This window comes from Strigops habroptila, unplaced genomic scaffold (assembly GCF_004027225.2).
Source record: "Strigops habroptila isolate Jane unplaced genomic scaffold, bStrHab1.2.pri NW_022045577.1_ctg1, whole genome shotgun sequence".
In the NCBI taxonomy this organism is placed as follows: Eukaryota; Metazoa; Chordata; class Aves; order Psittaciformes; family Psittacidae; genus Strigops; species Strigops habroptila.
In genome coordinates, this window is record NW_022651059.1 from 103,457 (window position 1) to 122,373 (window position 18,917).

The 18,917-nt window shown below is 66.6% G+C and overlaps 3 protein-coding genes and 1 non-coding gene across 4 annotated transcripts in view; 3 read left to right on the forward strand and 1 right to left on the reverse strand.

Annotated features, from left to right (window-relative positions):
- The window catches only part of LOC115602832 (filamin-A-like), an 11,589-nt gene extending 1,755 nt beyond the window's left edge, over positions 1 to 9,834 (forward strand). Inside the window, exons 4-11 of the mRNA XM_030474260.1 lie at positions 357 to 732; positions 1,433 to 1,570; positions 2,308 to 2,423; positions 3,947 to 4,079; positions 5,176 to 5,352; positions 6,269 to 6,487; positions 7,463 to 7,678; positions 8,792 to 9,834. Of these exons, the coding sequence (XP_030330120.1) occupies positions 357 to 732; positions 1,433 to 1,570; positions 2,308 to 2,423; positions 3,947 to 4,079; positions 5,176 to 5,352; positions 6,269 to 6,487; positions 7,463 to 7,678; positions 8,792 to 8,979 (1,563 nt within the window). The 3' untranslated portion in view covers positions 8,980 to 9,834. The remainder of the gene's footprint in view (positions 1 to 356; positions 733 to 1,432; positions 1,571 to 2,307; positions 2,424 to 3,946; positions 4,080 to 5,175; positions 5,353 to 6,268; positions 6,488 to 7,462; positions 7,679 to 8,791) is intronic.
- A 1,427-nt stretch (positions 9,835 to 11,261) lies between these two features.
- On the forward strand, positions 11,262 to 13,809 carry LOC115602856 (60S ribosomal protein L10). Its single transcript, XM_030474287.1, has 7 exons — positions 11,262 to 11,325; positions 11,450 to 11,489; positions 11,601 to 11,659; positions 11,748 to 11,855; positions 11,948 to 12,086; positions 12,769 to 12,931; positions 13,403 to 13,809. The coding sequence occupies exons 2-7, from the start codon at positions 11,467 to 11,469 to the stop codon at positions 13,556 to 13,558; spliced, it is 648 nt and encodes a 215-aa protein (XP_030330147.1). The 5' UTR covers positions 11,262 to 11,325; positions 11,450 to 11,466; the 3' UTR covers positions 13,559 to 13,809.
- On the forward strand, positions 12,546 to 12,688 carry LOC115602880. Its single transcript, XR_003989725.1, has one exon. It is a non-coding gene; the product is annotated as a small nucleolar RNA SNORA70 (small nucleolar RNA).
- A 440-nt stretch (positions 13,810 to 14,249) lies between the features above and the next one.
- On the reverse strand, positions 14,250 to 18,871 carry PDZD4 (PDZ domain containing 4). Its single transcript, XM_030474283.1, is given in 9 exon segments — positions 14,250 to 14,393; positions 14,395 to 15,539; positions 15,875 to 15,973; positions 16,053 to 16,154; positions 16,249 to 16,311; positions 16,498 to 16,596; positions 16,691 to 16,766; positions 17,429 to 17,655; positions 18,489 to 18,871. Coding segments are annotated over 9 exon segments (2,250 nt in total). The 5' UTR covers positions 18,870 to 18,871; the 3' UTR covers positions 14,250 to 14,335.
- Positions 18,872 to 18,917: the final 46 nt, after the last annotated feature.

Consider the following 18,917-nt stretch of genomic DNA (forward strand, 5'->3'; position numbering starts at 1 on the left):
CCAATGACCCACGGGGAGGCCCCAATGACCCACAGGGGATCCCAATGACCCATGGGAGGACCCCAATGACCCATGGTCATTCCCAATGACCCACGGGGAGGCCCCAATGACCCACAGGGGATCCCAATGACCCATGGGGAGGCCCCAATGACCCACAGGGGATCCCAATGACCCATGGGGAGACCCCAATGACCCATAGTGGGTCCCCAATAACCCATATTGGGACCCCAATGACCCTTGGGGTCCCCAATGACCCATGGGGGGACCTCAATGACCCATGGTCATTCCCAATGAGACCCCTATAACCCACGGTGAGTCCCCAGTGACCCATGGGAGGGGATCTCAGCGGCCCATAGGGTGACCCAATGCCCCACGGAAGGGACCCCAATGCCCCCCCCCGCCCCCCCCCACCCCGGGGGTGCTGTGGAGGGCGCTGGGCTCCGCTGACCCCCCCCGTGGCGGCAGAGCTGAGCGAGCACGAGGTGTCGGCGGTGGTGACGGGCCCGTCGGGGCAGGCGGTGGCGGCGCAGGCGCTGGAGGGCGACGGCGGCACCTACAGCATCCGGTTCGTGCCGGCCGAGACCGGCGTGCACTCGGTCAGCGTGAAGGACCGGGGCCAGCACGTGCCCGGCAGCCCCTTCCAGTTCACCGTGGGGCCGCTGGGCGAGGGGGGGGCTCACAAGGTGCGAGCCGGGGGACCCGGACTGGAGCGCGCCGAGGCGGGGGTGCCAGGTGAGTGGGGACCCCCCAGCACCGGCACAGGCACCCCGAATGCTGGGCTGAACCCCTTGAACCTGATACAGACACCCCTAAACCTGACCTGAACCCCTTAAATGTGACACGGACACCCCAAAAGCTGAGCTGAACCCCTTAAATGTGACACGGACACCCCTAAAGCTGACCTGAACCCCTTCAATGTGACACGGACACCCCTAAAGCTGACCTGAACCCCTTCAATGTGACACAGACACCCCTAAAGCTGACCTGAACCCCTTGAACCTGATACAGACACCCCAAAACCTGACCTGCACTCCTTAAACCTGATCTACACACCCCAAACCTGACCCAGACACCCCAAAACCCAGCGAGTGACCCCTTAATTCCATTTGCAGCTCCCCAAAACCCCGGGGGGGGACAACTCCCCAATTCCCTCTGGAGCTCCCCAAAATCTCTGGGGTTCCCTAAATCCTATTTGAGGCTCCTCAAAGTCTATGGGGGCTCCCCAAATCCACCTGTAGCGCCCTAAAACCCAGCGGGGGCTCCACTTGCAGCTCCCCCTCCATCCCTCCCATCCTCCTGACCTGCCCCCGTATCCCTCCCACTGGGTGACACCTGGGGGTGCTGCCCATGCCGGGGGAGGGGGTCTGGGGGTGCCGGGGGGGGGTCTCAGCCCTTGGGAGCTCCCTGACCCCCCTCTTTGTGCCCCCCCCAGCCGAGTTCAGCATCTGGACGCGGGAGGCGGGCGCCGGCGGCCTCTCCATCGCCGTGGAGGGGCCCAGCAAGGCCGAGATCGCCTTCGAGGACCGCAAGGACGGCTCCTGCGGCGTCTCCTACGTGGTGCAGGAGCCGGGTACGGGCACGGGGGGGCGCTGGAGAGAGACACGAAGTGGGGGGGGCTGTACAGGGACACATAGTGGGCGGGACTGGATAGAGGCACATAATGGGGGAGCTTATAGGGACGTATAATGGGGCTGTATAGAGGCATGTAATGAGGGGACTGTACAGAGACACAGTGGGGGGGCTGTATAGGGGACGCATAGAGGGACATTGGGGACCCCTGTCCCCAGCTCGGTGGCACGTCCCCGTGTGCAGGAGCCGGGTGCGGACACGGGGGTCGCTGTAGAGAGACACGAAATGGGGGCGCTGTATAGGGACACATAATGTGGGGGAGTGTATAGAGGCACATAATGGGGGGACTGTGTAGAGACACAGTGAGGGGGCCGTATAGGGACATATAATGGGGCTGGATAGAGGCACATAATGGGGGGACTGTATAGAGACACAGTGGGGGGGCTGTATAGGGGCACATAATGGGGGGCGCTGTATAGGGGACACATAGAGGGACATTGGGGACCCCCGTCCCCAGCTCGGTGCCACGTCGTCGTGTGCAGGAGCCGGGTGCGGACACGGGGGGGCGCTGTAGGGGCACACATGGGGGCCAGGTACGTGGTGCAAGAGCCGGGTACGGACACGAGGGGGCGCTGCTGAGAACGGGTTGCATGGGGGGGGGCGCGCTGTATAGGGGACATATAGGGGCACATTATGGACCCCCCCCCAGCTCGGTGCCACGTCCCCGTGTCCCCGCAGGTGACTACGAGGTGTCGGTGAAGTTCAACGAGGAGCACATCCCCGAGAGCCCGTTCGTGGTGGCGGCGGCGGCGCCGTGTGACGCTGCGCGGCGCCTCACTGTTTCTAGCCTTCAGGTGAGGCACCGGGAGAAACCCCCCCCCGCACCGGGCCGGGCCGGGGGCTGCAGGGCCAGCGCCGAGCGGGGGGGGCAGGCACAGATAGAGGGGTATAGGGGGGTCAGTGGAGCCACATGGAGGGGTTTAGGGGGATAGTGGAGCCATACAGAGGAGTTTAGGGGCGTCTAAGGGGGACAATGGAGCTGTATAGGGGAGTTTAGGGGGGGTCTCAGGGGGTATGGGGGGGTAGTGGAGCCGTAGAGAGGGGTTTGGAGAGGTTTAAGGGGGTCTCAGTGGGATAATGGGGCCGCATCAGGGGGTTTAGGGGTTAATAGAGACACGTAGAGGGGTTTAGGGGGATATAGGGGGACAATGGAGCCACATAGGGGGGTTTAGGGGGTTTCAGGGGGATAGCGGAGCCACTTAGAGGGGTTTAGGGGGGTCGCAGGGGGACAGTGGAGCCAAATAGGGGGGTTTAGGGGGTCTCAGGGGGATAATGGAGACACATAAGAGGTTTTAGGGGGTCTCAGGAGGACAGTGGAGCTGTTTAGGGGGTTTAGGGGGGTTTGGAGGGGTCTCAGGGGGATAGTGGAACCACATAGAGGGCTTTAGGGGGGTCTCAGGGGGACGATGGAGCCACATGGGGGCTTAGGGGGGTTTTGGGGTGTCTATAGGGGACAGTACAGCTCTAGTAGGGACTTTAGGGGGGGTTTGGGGTGTCTCAGGGGAACAGTGTAGCTGCATAGGGGGGATTTAGTGGGGTTTTGGGGGGTCTTTAGGGTCAGCATAGCCCCATAGTGGGGTTTAGTGGGGTTTGGGGGGACAGCAGAGGCTCAGTGAGGTCCGGGGGGGATGTAGCTGGTTTTGGGGTCCCCGCGCTGGCCAGGCTGCCCCCCCCCCAAACCGGGGGGTCCCCGGGGGTTTCTCTCGTGTCTCTTTTAAAGGCTATTAACAGCCCCCCCCCACTTTGGGGGTCACCCTGGGGCTGGGGAGGCCTTAGCGGGAGCGAGCGGCCCCCCAAAACCCCCCCTGCACTCCCAAAGCGGGGCCGGGGTCCCCCACTCGCTCCCGCTAAACCTTCCAGCCCCATAAGGTAAGTGGGGTACAGGGAGGGGTCCCGACACCCCCAAACTTTGGGGCACCCCAAAACCGGGGTGAGTCCCCCCATAACTTATATGAGGTAAGGATTTGGGGGTGTCCATCCCCCCCTGGGTTATTTGGGGTGAGGATTTGGGGGTGTCCATCCTCCCCACAATTATTTGGGGTGAGGATTTGGGGGTGTCCATCCCCCCCCCAGTTATTTGGGTTGAGGATTTGGGAGTGTCACCCCCTGGGGGAGCTAATTTGGGGTTTTCCCCCCCCAGATTTTGGGGTGCATCTCCCCCCACATCCTTTGGGGGGGTTTTACACCCCCTTAAACCAGGATTTGGTGCTGGGAGGGGGGGGCAATGCCGGGTTCTATCCCCTCCTCCTCATTTGGGGGTGCCCCCCCCGGTTTGGGGGTGCCCCCCCCCCCCGCTGATGGTCTCTGCCCCCCCCAGGAATCGGGGCTCAAGGTTCACCAACCCGCCTCCTTCGCCGTGAGCCTCAACGGGGCCAAGGGGGCGCTGGACGCCAAAGTGCACAGTCCCTCGGGGGCCCTGGAGGAGTGTCACATCACCGAGGTCACCGAAGGTGAGGGGGGGCCCCCCCGAACCTCCGCGTGCCCCCCCAACCTCCTGTGCCCCCCCCGAGCCCCGCTGTGCCCCCCCAAACCTGCTGCTCCCCCCCCCAAAGCCCGCTGTGCGCCCGCCCAAACCCCTGTGCCCTCCCCTACGGGCGCTTGGGCTGAACCACTTCTGGCGCATGGCGGGGGGGTAGCGCCCCTGTGGGGCTGGAGGGAGGATTTTGGCCCCCCCCACACTTCAGGGGCTCCCTCAAGCCCTATAGGCTTGGCTTGGGGGTCCCGGGGGGTTGCAGTGAAGGGGAGTTGTGGGAGGGTGACCCTTCAGGGCCCCCCCCTATGTTTGGGGGTGCTGGGGAGGGAGAGGCTTAGGGGTGTCCCATAGACCCTCATGTCTTACAATGTAGGTCTTGGGTGGGGGTGTCATTGTAGGCTTTGGGGGGGCCCAGAGAGGGTCAGATGGCCCCTGGGGGGGGCGGGTTGGGGGTCCTCATGGTGTGTATGGGGCCACCGTGGGGTTTTGGGGGTCCCTGTGGGGTCAGGGGTGTCTATGGGGGTTCATTGACATCTATGGGGGTCCGGACCCCCCTGACCCCGGTGTCCCCCCCCAGCCAAGTATGCGGTGTGGTTCATCCCGCGGGTTCATTGATGTCTGTGGGAGTTCAGGGGTGTCTATGGGGGTTCATTGATGTCTGTGGGGGTTCAGGGGTGTCTATGGGGGTTCATTGATGTCTGTGGGGGTCCGGACCCCTTTTGACCCCATTGACCCCTCCATTGCCCCCCAGACAAGCGCACTGTGCGGTTCATCCTGCAGGTTCATCCTGTGGGTTCACTGATGTCTGTGGGGGTTCACTGATGTCTATGGGGGTTCACTGGTGTCTCTGTGGGTCCGGACCCCCCCTGACCCCATTGCTCCCCCCCAGACAAGTATGCGGTGCAGTTCATCCTGCGGGTTCATCAGTGTCTATGGGGTTCATTGGTGTCTATGGGGGTTCACTGGTGTCTCTGGGGGTTCATTGGTGTCTATGGGGGTTCACTGGTGTCTCTGGGGGTTCACTGGTGTCTCTGGGGGTCCCCTGACCCCCTTGCCCCCCGTTGCCCCCCCAGACAAGTACGCGGTGCGGTTCATCCCGCGGGAGAACGGGGTCTATTCCATCGACGTCAAGTTCGAGGGGTCGCACATCCCCGGGAGCCCCTTCAAGGTGCGCGTTGGGGAGCCGGGGCAGGCCGGGGACCCGGGGCTCGTGTCGGCCTATGGGCCGGGCCTGGAGGGCGGCACTACAGGTACGGACCGCGGGGGGGCGCTGTGGGGTTCCAGGCGGCTCTATGGGGCTCTATGGAGCTCTATGGGGCTCTATGGGGTTCTTTGGGGGTTGGGGGGGTCTGCGGCTCATGTCTGTGGGGTTCTATGGAGCTCTGTGGGGTCATGGGGGGCTCTATGGGGGTTCTATGGGGGTTCTATGGGGTTCGGGGGAGCCGGCTGGGGAGCCGGGCTCATGTCAGCCTATGGGGCAGGCCTGGAGGGTGGCACTACAGGTACGGACCAGGGGGGGCGCTGTGGGGTTCTATGGGGCTCTATGGGGTTCTTTGGGGTTTGGGGGGGTCTGTGGGTCGTGGGGGGTCTATGTGGGTCTGCGGGGGTCTCTATGGAGATCTGGGGCATCGCTATGGGTTTGGGGGGGAGCTGGAGGGGGTCTGTGGTGTCGTAGTGGAGCTCCTGAAGTTGAGTCTCCATGGAGTTCTATGGGGCTGGGGGGATTCTATGGGGTCATAGTGGACCTCATGGAGCCAGGGGGGTCTCTATGGGGTTGTAGGGGACCTTAGGGCCTCTGTGTGGTTTTGGGGTGTCTCAGTGCAGTTTGGGGGCTGTTTTGGGGCTTTTGGGGCTGTTTTGGGCCGATTTGGGGCTGTTTTGGGCTAGTTTTGGGGTATCTCACTGTGTTTTGGGGTTGTTTTGGGGCTGATCAGGCTGGTTTGGGCTGGCTTGGGGCTGGTTTTGGGAGTCTCTCACTGTATTTCGGGGCCCCCCCCAGGCTCCCCGTCAGAGTTCGTGGTGAACTCATCCAAGGAAGGCTCCGGGGCTCTGGTTTTGGGCTGGGTTTGGGCTGTTTTGGGCTGTTTCAGGCTGGGTTTGGGCTGGTTTTGGGCTGGCTTGGGGCTGGTTTTGGGGGTCCCTCACTGTGTTTCGGTGCCCCCCCAGGCTCCCCGGCAGAGTTCGTGGTGAACACGTCCAAGGCGGGCCCCGGGGCTCTGGCCGTCACCATCGACGGCCCGTCCAAGGTGAAGATGGAGTGCCGGGAGTGCGCCGAGGGCTACCGCGTGTCCTACACCCCCATGGCCCCCGGCAGCTACCTCATCGCCATCAAGTTTGGGGGCCCCCACCACATCGTGGGCAGCCCCTTCAAGGCCAAGATCACCGGTAACGGGGGGCACCAGGCCTGGGGGGGGGCAATTGGAGTGGGGTTTGGGGTGCCAGGGGCAGGTTTTGGGGCAGGTTTTGGGGTGTTTGGGCAGTGTTGGGGTGCGGTGACCACTGTTGGGGTGCACTGACCAGTGTTGGGGTGCATTGGATCAATTTTGGGTGAGTTTTGGGGGTGCTTTGGGTCAGTGTTGGAGTGCATTGACCACTCTTGGGGTGTTTTGGATCAGTTTTGAGTCAGTTTTGGGGTGTTTTGGGTCACCATTGGGGTGTATTGACCACTATTGGGGTGCATTGATCAGTATTGGGGAGTACTGGGTCAGTTTTGGGTCAGTTTTGGGGTGTTTTAGGTCAGTTTGGGGTCAGTTTTGGAGTGTTTGGGGTCAGTTTTGGGTCAGTTTGGGGGTGTTTTGGGTCACCATTGGGGTGTATTGACCACTATTGGGGTGCATTGATCAGTATTGGGGTGCATTGGATCAGTTTTGGGTCAGTTTTGGGGTGTTTTAGGTCATTTTGGGGTCAGTTTTGGGGTGCATGGGGTCAGTTTTGGGTCAGTTTTGGGGTGTTTTGGGTCACCATTGGGGTGCATTGATCACTATTGGGGTGCATGGGGTCCGTTTGGGGTCAGTTTTGGGGTGCATGGGGTCAGTTTGGGGTCAGTTTGGGGGTGTTTTGGGTCAGTTTGGGTCAGTTTTGGGGTGCATGGGGTCAGTTTGGGGTCAGTTTTGGGGTGTTTTGGGTCAGTTTGGGTCAGTTTTGGGGTGCATGGGGTCAGTTTGGGGTCAGTTTTGGGGTGTTTTGGGTCAGTTTGGGTCAGTTTTGGGGTGCATGGGGTCAGGTTTGGGCCAGTTTTGGGGTGCATGGGGTCAGTTTGGGGTCAGTTTTGGGGTGTTTTGGGGTGCATGGGGTCAGTTTGGGTCAGTTTTGGGGTGCACTGTTCACACCGGGGTGCACTGACGGGCGCTGCCCCCCCAGGCCCGCGCCTCGTGAGCAGCCACAGCCTCCGCGAGAGCTCCTCGGTGCTGGTGGACGCCGGCGGGGGGGGCGCAGCGGCAGCAGGCGCGGGGGGGGCGCCCCCCGGAGGCCCCCCCCCGGGCTCGGACGCCGGGCGCGTGGTGGCCAAAGGGCTGGGGCTCAGCAAGGCCTTCGTGGGGCAGAAGAACAGCTTCACCCTGGACTGCAGCCGCGCCGGTGCGGGCCCCCCCGGGACCCCCCATGGGTCATACCCCCCCCAGGGACACCCCCCGTGGGTCATATCCCCCAAGGGACACCCCCGGACCCCCCTATGGGCCATAACCCCCCCGGGGACCCCCCCGGGACCCCCCATGGGTTATACCCCCCCCCGGGACTCCCCCCGTGGGTCATATCCCCCAAGGGACACCCCCGGACCCCCCTATGGGCCATAACCCCCCCGGGGACCCCCCCGGGACCCCCCATGGGTTATACCCCCCCCCGGGACTCCCCCCGTGGGTCATACCCCCCCAGTGACCCCCCCGGGACGCCCCATGGGTCATACCCTGCCCAGGAACACCCCCAGGGACCCCCCTATGGGTCATACTCCCCCAGGGACCCCTCTGGGACCCCCCATGGGTCATACCCCCCCCCAGGGACCAACCCCAGGAACCCCCCCATGGGTCATACTCGCCCAGAGACCCCCCCGGGACCCCCCCATGTGTCATACCCCACCCAGGAACCCCTCCAGGGATCCCCCTATGGGTCATACCCCTGCCAGGGACCCCCCCCCATGGGTCATACCCCCCCCCAGGGACCCCCCCTATGGGTCATACCCCCCCCAGGGACCCTCCCAGGGACCCCCCTATGAGTCATACCCCTGCCAGGGACCCCCCCCCATGGGTCATACCCCCCCCAGGGACCCCCCCTATGGGTCATACCACGCCCAGGGACCCCCCCGGGACCCCACCCCATGGATCATACCCCACCCGGGATCCCCCTATGGGTCATACCCCCCCCCAGGGACCCCCCCGGCACCCCCCCATGGGTGATACCATTGTAGGTCCCCCCACGATGACCCTCCCAATGGGTGATACCACTGCAGGAACCCCCGATGAGTGGTACCCCTGGGCCCTCCTTTTGGGGGGGCTATTTTGGGGGCCTGGTTTTGGGGGGGAGGGGGGGGTTGAGTCTTCTTTGGGGGGGGTGTCTCAGCTCCTGTTTGGTTCCTGCATGGCGCCACTTGTGCCCCTCTCCTCCCACCACATTTATGCTTTGATGGGGGTAAAAACCCCCCATTTTTGGGGTGTATCCCCCCACTATTGACCCCCCCATTTCCCCCCCCCCCCATAGGGAACAACATGCTGCTGGTGGGGGTGCAGGGCCCGCGCTGCCCCTGCGAGGAGATCGTGGTGAAGCACTTGGGGAACCAGCTCTACAACGTGAGCTACATCCTGCGGGAGCGCGGGGACCACCTCCTGGTCATCAAGTGGGGCGACCAGCACGTCCCCAACAGCCCCTTCCGCGTCACCGTGCCCTGAGGGGGGGCCCGCACCCCCCCACGGCCACCCCCAGCCCCGCTAGGGCACCCCCAGACCCGCTACGGGGACCCCCAGATCCGTTCTTGGGGGGACTCGACCCAGTCTGGGGACACCCAAATGGCGCTTTGGGGACACCCAAACCCGCTATGGGGGGACTTCAACTCACTATGGGACCCACAGACCCACTATGGGACCCACAGCCACACTTTGGGGGGACCCACAGACCCACTTCGGGGGGACTCAACCCAGTTTGGGGACCCACAGACCTGCTATGGGGGGACTTCAACTCGCTATGGGACCCACAGCCACACTATGGGGACCCACAGCCACACTTTGGGGTCACCCAGACCCACTTTGGAGACCCACAGACCCACTTTGGGGTGATCCAGACCCACTTCAGGGGGACTCAACCTACCTTGGGGTGACCGAGACCCACTATGAGGACACCCAGCCCCACTTCGGGGTGACATCGCCCCACTTGGGGACATCCAGCCCCACTTTGATGACCCCCAAGCCCCACTTTGGGGACTGAACCCCACTTTGGGCCCCTCCCCCCACTTCAATGACACCACCCTCCCCCCTTTGGGACCCCCCCGCTTTGGGGACCCCCTCCCACTCTGCCCCCCACCCCCACCCCAGGGTCCCGCTTTGGGCCCCACCACTGCCGCCCCCCACCTCTCCCACCCCCCCCGCCACTTCCCCTCCCCCCTCCCCCCTCCGCCGCCATTTTGGCCCCTCCCCCCCGCCCCTCCCCCCCCTTTGTGGTTTTTTTTTTTCTTATTTTATTGGAATTTTGTACCAGCCGCGGGGGGGCCCCTCCCCCCCCCTCCCCCCCAATAAACTCGTTCTGCTTCAGCCGCCTCTGATGGGGGGATGGGGACATGGGGGGGCTATATAGGGGACCCAGTATGGGGGCTACCTCTGGGGGGGGGGGATGGGAGGGACACGTATGGGGGGGGGAGGGCACGTATATGAGGATGGGTGGGGGGGGCTATATGGGGGGTCTATATGGGGGGCAGTGGGAGGGATGTGTATGAGGGTAGATTGAGGGGCCCTATATGGGGGAGGATGAGGGAGCTGGATGGGGGGGGCTATATGGGGGAGATGGGGGGAGTGTGGGAAGGACTTATATGGGGGTGTCTATATGGGGGGCAGTGGGAGGGATGTATATGAGGGTGGATGGGGGGGGCCTGTATGGGGGGGCTATATGGACACATATAGGAGGATGGACAGGGGGGCTGGATGGGGGAGATGGATGGGAGGTGATGGGAGGGACTATGGGGGGGGTCTATATGGGGGGCAGTGGGAGGGATGAGGGTAGATTGGGGGGGCCCTATATGGGGGAGAATGAGGGAACTGGATGGGGGGGGCTATATGGACACATATATGAGGATGGATGGGGGGCCTGTATGGGGGAGATGGGGGGAGGCTGGGAAGGACTTATATGGCGGTGTCTGTATGGGGGGCAGTGGAAGGGATGTATATGAGAGTGGATGGCGAGGGCCTATATGGGGGGGGTATATGGACACATATATGAGGATGGATGGGGGGGCTATATGGGGGAGCTGGATGGGAGGGACTTATATGGGGGGTCTATATGGGGGGCAGTGGGAGGGATGTGTATGAGGGTGGATTGGGGGGCCCTATATGGGGGAGGATGAGGGAGCTGGATGGGGGGGGCTATGGGGGAGGGCTGGATGGGGGGGGAATGGGAGGGACTTATATGGGGGGGAGGCGATACGGGGGGCAGTGGGAGGGACGTATGTAAGGATGTATGGGGGCTATATGGGGGGTCTACATGGGGGGGGTCGACCCCAGGTGCATTGTGGGTCCCCCACTCGTGGGGGGGTCGCTCCCTACATGTGGGGCTGAAGCAGACACCTGGGGGGGGTCCCGGCAGCGGAGCCCAACGGGGAGCCCCGGGAGGGGGTGTCTCAGGGGGGTGCGCGCCCCCCCCCCACATATATAGGCTTATGCAAATGCACCGCGTGACGTTGCAGGCGCCGTCCAATCAGCTGCCGCACCTCCGGCACCTCCCCCCTCCCCCCCCGCGCATGCGCCCATCTCTCGTCGGGCCGCGCTCTCCCATTGGCCTGTGAACTGCCCCCCCCGTGCCCCCCCATACACCCTATAGCCCCCTATAGCCCCCTGTAACCCCCTATAGCCCCCTATAGCCCCCCTAGGACCCCCCCGGTGCTCCCCGGCCATCGAGCGGGTCCTCCCGGCTCGCCCAGCGCGCCGCCGGAAGTGCCGTGCGGCGGCGGGGGCGTGCCCGGAAGCCGGGGGGCGGGGACACTATAAAAGCCGTGCGCAGGCGCCGCCGCGTTCTCTTTGGAGCTGGGCGAGGTGAGCTCCGCGCCGGGCCGGGGGGGTCCATGGAGGCGGGAGGGGTCTATGGCGGGGGGGGATGCGGGTCCCGCCGCTTCCTCCACCCCCCCCCCGCTTCAACCCTCCCCGTTCTCTCCCGCAGGTCCCGGAGCCGCCGCCATGGGCCGCCGCCCGGCGCGATGGTGAGGCGCGTGACGTCAGCGCGGCGGGGGTGACGTCACTGCATTTTGGGGGGGGGTGGATGGGGGGTGTGTCTGGGGTGTCCCCCCCCTTCGCTAACACCCCCCCCACAGTTACAGGTACTGCAAGAACAAACCGTACCCCAAGTCCCGCTTCTGCCGCGGGGTCCCCGGTGAGTCCCCGGCCCCCCCCACCCCCCCAAAACCCCGCTCCTGGGGCGGCCCCCCCATATTGATCCCCCCCCCATTTCCCTCCCATAGACCCCAAGATCCGCATCTTCGACCTGGGCCGCAAGAAGGCGAAGGTGGACGAGTTCCCCCTCTGCGGGCACATGGTGTCGGATGAGTACGAGCAGCTCAGCTCCGAGGGTGAGTGTGGGGCGAGGGGGGGGGGATCTGTGGGGTGAGCCTATAGGGTGACCCCCCCCCCCGCGTTGTTTTATCGCCCCCCCCCCCCGCAGCGCTGGAGGCCGCCCGGATCTGCGCCAACAAGTACATGGTGAAGAGCTGCGGGAAGGACGGGTTCCACATCCGCGTGCGCCTGCACCCCTTCCACGTCATCCGCATCAACAAGATGCTCTCGTGTGCTGGGGCGGACAGGTTGGGGTGACCCCCCCCCCCGGAACCCAACACCCCCCCAGAACCACCACCTCCCCCCCTCAGAACCCAACCCCCCCTCGGAACCCAACCCTCCCCCCAGAACCCAACACACACACCCCCAAAACCAGGGGGGGACCAAAGTGTATGGGGGGGGTCCCAGAACTGGGGGGGGGGATGGCAAATCCCAGCTGCAGATGGGGCTGGGTGCACTGAGACTGGGGTTGGGGGTCCAAAACCAGACACCCCCCCCCCCGTTGAGCTCCCACTGGCTCCAGGGAGGCCCCGCTGAGGCCATTTGGGGGGTGTTCTCTGAAGGGCCTCCCCCATATATCCTATCCTGCCCCCAATGTTGGGGTGTCTCTAGGGTCAGGGTGGTTTCCCTGGGGTGTGCTTTGGGGTGCAACCCCCATTGGCTGGGTTGCAAATAAGGTTCCCCCCCCCCAGGATCTGGGGGTGTCCCTGCAGCTAATTAAGCCGGCCGTGGCCCCCCCCCACAGTGGGGTCCCGGCGTGCACTGGCTGCGCACAGCACCCCCCCGGCTGTGTAGGGCGCCCCACTGCGCCCCCCTCAGTGGGGTGCTCCAAGGGGCCGGGGGCACAGCCCTTCCCCTCCCTCCCCGGGGTTGGGGTGCTGGGGGGGGTGTCCCCCCCCGCTCACACTCTCTGTGCCCCCCCCGCGGCAGGCTGCAGACGGGGATGCGCGGCGCCTTCGGGAAGCCGCAGGGGACGGTGGCGCGGGTGCACATCGGGCAGGTCATCATGTCCATCCGCACCAAGGCGCAGAACAAGGAGCACGTGGTGGAGGCGCTGCGCCGCGCCAAGTTCAAGTTCCCGGGGCGCCAGAAGGTACCGGGGGGGGTCCCCAATGTGGGGGGGATGGGGGGGGCTCTGTGTCACCCCAACAGCTGCTGCTCTTCAGCCAGGGAGACTTAGGGGGTGACAGGTGGTGAGGAGAGGGTGGGGTGTCCCCCATAGGATGTGCCCCACAGCAGGGGGTTCTCCATGGGGTGTCCCATGGTCTTTCCCATGGGGTATCCCCCCCTACCCTATGATGGTGCCCATGGGATGTTCCCCATACCATGGGTGTCCCCTATAGGGTGTCCCCCATCACCCCTCCCAGTGGAGGGGTCACACACTAGACGGGGGGACCCATGTGCCCCCCAAACAAGCGGGGAGGGGGGCTTAGGGGCACATCTCATGGGGTGAAGGGGGGGGTTTGGGGTGCCCCTGACGCCGAGGTGCTGCTGGGGGGGGGGGGGGGGGCGGGTTCTGGGGTGCCCCTGACCCCCCCCCCCGACTCTTCCCCCCCCCCCCCAGATCCACATCTCCAAGAAGTGGGGCTTCACCAAGTTCAACGCTGACGCCTTCGAGGAGATGGTGGCGCAGAAGCGGCTCATCCCCGACGGCTGCGGCGTCAAGTATGTCCCGTGCAGGGGGCCCCTGGACCGCTGGCGGGCGCTGCACGCGGCCTGAGCCCCCCCCCCCCCGCACCCCAAAACACCCCCCGTGGGACCCCCTGAAACCCCCCCCATGGGACCTCCCAGCACCGAGCACCGCCAGGGGGCGGCCTCACGGCCAGGGAGGGGGCTCTTTGGGTGCAAGTCCCCACCTGCCAGAGCGCCCCCTGGCGGGCGGGAGGACACCTCCAGCACTCTGGAGGACCTGGGGGGGGTGTTTTTGGGGGGTCCCGGCACAAATAAAGGTCTATGGGGCCCCTCCCCCTCTGCATTGGTCTGGTTTTTGGGGGGGGTGGGGAGGGGTTTGGGGGTGACCCGCATAGACGAGGCTGGACAATTGGGGTGAAATGAGTAAAAACGAGGCTCTGCTTTATTCCCAACGCGGCCCCTCCCCCCCCCGGGGCTGTACAGACAGAGAGTGGGGGTGGGGCAGGACACGGGGGGGGGGAGCACCTCAAGTTTGGGGGGGGGGGGGGGAATGGAGGGGAGAAGGTGTCACCGTGGGGGGGCCTATTAAAAAAAACTATAAAAACCCAAAACTTCACATTCACAGACAATGATGGGGGGAAGGGGCGCTCTGCCCCCTTTGTGCTTGGGGGGGGGTCGGGGAGGACGAGACCCCCCCCATGTAATGAGATGAGGGGATTGCGGGGGGGGGGGAGGCGGTTTCCCGCTGTAGCACCATCAGCCCCCCAAGAGCTGCGGGGTCCCCCCAGCACAATGGGAGGGGAGGTCCCCTCCCGCACCCCGGTTTCTGGTGGGGGGGTGTTAAAGGGAGGGGGGAGCCCCCGTTTCACACGGTGGTGACCGAGAGCAGCGGGTTCCCCCCCCCCGCGCCCGCCCTCGCTCCGCGCCAGCATCTCCTGGATCGTCACCCAGTTATCGAGGATGCGGCGGCTCCGCTTGCGGGGCCCGCGCCGGGCGGCTGCGCCCGGGGGGGGCGGCTCCGGGGCTCCCGCTCCCGGCAGCGGCGGCTCCGCCCGGCCCTGCAGCAGCAGCTCCCGCCGCCGCCGCTGCTCCCGCGCCCGGGCCAGGTGCTGCTTGCGCTGCTCGCGGCTCCAGTACCGGCCCGTCTTCAGCTCGCTGCGGGCGTCGTCGTCGGTGGTGGAGCCGCCGCGTTCCTCCAGGATCTTAATGGCGCGGGCTTTGAGCAGCCGATCGCGGCCCGGCCGCTTCCCCCGCGGGCCCGCGCCGCGGGCTGCACCGGCCCCGGCCCCGGCGCCCGCCCAGCCCCGCGGCGGCGGGGAGCTGCGGCAGCTCTCGCCCGTGTTGTAGGCGCTGGTGCTGTCCCGCTCCGGCGCCTCCGAGATGTCGGCGAGGCCGCGCTCCCGCAGCCGCTCCGCCGCCTGCGCCCGCAGCAGCTGCCGGCACCGCAGCTCCAGCAGCCGCAGCTCCTCCCCGAGCAGCGCCAGCTCCGCGCCGCCCCCCGGCCCCGCCGCGCCCCGCCGGCCCCGCAGCTGCCGGTACCGCCGCAGCTCGGCCGGGCCCAGCGGCCCCGCTACGGGGGAGCCTCCGGGGGAAGCCGCCCCCCGCGCCCCCCCGGCCGAGAGCCCCGCTCCGGGCGGCGCCGCCACCGCCGCGCAGCCCGCACCGGGTCTTGCCGCGGACCCTGCTCTGACTACGGGCAATAACCCGGGTCCGGATCCAGCTCCGGCTCTTCCGCCGGACCCGCGGCCCGCTCCGGACCCTGAGCTCGATCCGGAGCCGGGTCTTCCCCCGGGGCTCAGCCCCGATCCGGAGCCAGCGCCGGGTCTTCCCGCGGGCCCGGCGCGGCCCCGGGGGCTGCCCCCGGCTGCGGGTGCAGGTCCGGGTGCGGGTCCCGGTCCCGGCCGGGCCGGGGGGGGGCGGCGCGGTGCCGGCCGCGGGGGGGTCCCGTCGCCCTCCTCGCCCCGCGGGTCGTGCTCGGAGCTCTCCTCGTTGCGGGTGCTCTCGTCCGTGCGCCCCACGCCGCTGTCCGGCTCCGCCCCCCGCGGGCAGGGGGTGGCGGGGCTGGGGGGCTGCGGGGGGGGGGTGTCACCGGTGCCACCGGCCCCCCCCCCCCATTGCCACCCCGGACCCCCCGAGCCCGTCCGCACCCACCATCTGCCCCCCCCCCCCCCGAGCCATCCATATCCCCTTAACATCCCCACTGACCCCCCAGACTCCATGTTCCCAGCCCAATTATATGCCTGTTCCCCCCGCCTTAATACCCCCTCAACCCCCCCAGCTCTCTCTCTGCCCCCCCAAGACACTCCTCCCCCCTCACCCCAAACCCCCTCCCCCTTTAATACCCACCCCACATCCCCTGTGCTGCCCCCATAGAACCCACCCCGCACCCCCCCAGCCTCGGTACCTGCCCCGGGGGGCTCCAGGGCCGGCGCTGCCGCACGTCCCCGTCCTCATCGGAGCCGAAGTCATCGAGGAAATCCTCGCGGTCACTGTCCTTCCAGCGCTGCGGGACCGGGGCTCAGCACCCCCCACGGACACCCCATAGGGACCCCCCGCCATGGACCACCCCCCCAAGGCCGTACCTGGCTCTCAGGGCGGGCGAGCAGGAGGGAGATGTTGGTTTGCTGCTCCTGGGTCAGGAAGGCCACGGCCTCCTCCCGGTCCTGCACCTCCACCCCGTTAATCTGGGGGGGGGGGTGGGTGGGTGTTATAACGATCAATGGGGCTGATGCCCCCCCCGGGCACCCTAAAGGGTGTAGGGTCCCCCCCAAACCCCACCTGGATGATGCGGTCGCCCTCACGGATGCGCCCGTCCTTGGCCGCGATGCTGTTGGGGTTCACCTTCGGGGGGGGGGACACACTCATGGGGGGGGTCAGCACCCTCAGTGCTCCCCCCCTCCCCAAAACTCTCCCCCCCAACCCCATTGACCCCAATTACCCCATGAGGCTCCTCCCTTGGGACCCCTATTGAGGTACTCCAGCCCCCCCTCCCCCCCCAAGGTACAATGGGGACCCCCCCCCAAATACCTCCCCCACGTAGATGCCGGCGTCCTCCTCCCCATCGGTGCGGTAGCAGACGGTGAGGCCCAGCTTGTCCCGGTGACTCGCCTTGTACAGCTCCACCTCCTATAGGGACCATGGTCGGAGGGGGGTCCCCAATATCCCAGAGCCCCCCTAAAGCAGACCCAGGAACTGCCCCCCCCAGGGGCCGGGGTCTCACCTCATACTCCAGCTCCTCGGGGCGCTCGGGGTCCCCCAGGTCCGTGGGGTCGAAATAGTCATGGGGGAGCGGGGGGCTGGGGGGGGGAGAAGCATTATGGGGGGCCCCAAAGGGTCTCTTAGGGGTGGGGGGGGTCTGGAAGGGCTCTAAGGGACATTGTAGGGGGGGTAAAAAGACGTGGATAAGGGGGGAGGGGATGCTTGGGGGTACCCAGAGGGGGGACTTCGAGAGGGTCTTTGGGGGGGGGGCTCCAAGGGGGTCCCCAAGGGGGTCCCCAAGGGGCCTGGGGGGTCTATGGGGTGGGGAAGCCTCTATGACGGTACTCAATGGGTTGGGGGGGTCCAGGAGGGGCCCTATGGGTGAGATGCCCCCATAGATGGGTCCGGGGGGGGTCATAAAGGGGTCTGGGGGTGGTCTACATGGCCCTGTACAGGGATGGGGGGGCCACGGTGGTCCCCAGGGGGTCGAGGAGGGGCCCTATAGGTGAGATACCCCCATAGATGGGTCCGGGGGGGGGTCATAAGGGAGTCCGGGGGGGCATAAGGGGGTCTGGGGGTGTTCTACATGACTCTATAGGGATAGGGGGGTCCCCAGGGTGTCCCTATGGGGTGATGCTCCTAGAGACGGGTCCATGGGGGGGTCCCTGTATAGGGGTGGGGCCCATTGTGGCCTCAATGGGGGTCCCCATGGGTGTGATGCCCCCATGGGGGGGATGCATGGGGGGGGGAGGGCACTCACGGCTCAGCCCCCCCGAAGCTGATGTCCGTCTGGGTCCCGCTGTCCACCAGCCCCGCGGTGGGGCCGGGAGGGGGGGGAGGTCCCGGCCCCCCCCAGGGGGGGGCTCCTGCGGTGGGGGGGGGGCGGCCCCGGGGGCTGCGGCGCAGCACGTGCAGCACCAGCGGCTCCTTCCCCCCCCGGGGACCCCCCCGGGCCGGCTCCCGCCGCGGCCCCTCCTTCCCGCTCACCTGGGGAGGGGGGGGCACGGGGGGGGGGATCAGGGCACGACACTCCCCATAGAGCCCCCAAACCCCCCCGTGGGCACCCCCAGACCCCCCATCGCCGCTCCCCCCCCCTTCCCCCCCCGGAGGCTGCCGCCCCCCCTCCCGCCATTGTCTGCTTCTCGCCCGCAACGGTTGCCATGGAAACCGGCGGGAGGTGGGCGGGGCCGGAGGATGGGGGAGACCCCCCCCATGGGTGTGGCAGGACCCCCCCCGGCCCCACAACCCCGCCCCCTGCCCCATAGACCCCATTATGTGCCCCCCTCCAGCCCCATTATCTGTCCCTACATCCCCCCTATAGCACCATTATCTGTCCCTACAACCCTATAGCTCCGGCTGTGTGTCCCCCCCACCCCTACAGCCCCCATTATCTGTCCCTATAGACCCCCCCAACACCCTATAGCCCCCTTACCCACCCCTACAGCGCCCATATGTGTCTCTCCACACCCCTTACCTGTCCCTATGGCCCTCATCTCCCATCCCCACACCCAACGGCTGCATTACCTGTCCCTATACCCACCGTTACCTGTCCCCACGCCCCATAGACCTGTGACCCACACCCTATAGCCCCCGTACCTGGCCCTATACCCCGCCCCAGCACCCCTACAGCCCCCTTACCTGGCCCTATAGCCCTCCCCAACACCTCTATAGCCCCCTTACCTGGCCCTATGGCCCCGTTACCTGGCCCTATACTGCTCGGTCCCCGTCCCCAGACCCCCTATAGCCCCTGTTACCCATCCCCACACCCCCCGTAGCCCCCGTTACGCACAGCCCCACACCGCGGTGTGTCCCCGCCGTACCTGCAGCATCACCCGGTGCTGCTCCTCCGGTTTCTGCACCACGCACATGTTGCAGCCCATGGCGGGCCCGGCCCAGCCCCGCAGCCCCGGTCTCGAACCCGCGGCCCCGCGGTGCTCAGCCCCGGGCCCCGCCGCGCTGCGGGGGGGGGGCGGCGGCAGCAGCGGCCCCCCCGGCCCCCCCCGGCCCCCATCGCGGCGGGAGGGTCCGGCGGGGCCGCCCGGTTCGCGCCGGTTCCGGTTCCGGTTCGGGCCGGTTCGCGCCGGTTCCGGCCGCGGCGCGCGGCGGCGGCGGGTGGCGGCTCCGCGGCGATGGCGGCGGGAGGGGCCGCGGGACTGGCCACGCCCCCTCAGCGAGGCCACGCCCCCTCCGTAGCCCCCCATGGGCATCCCTGACACCCCCCCATGGACCCCTATAGCCCCCCCATGGGC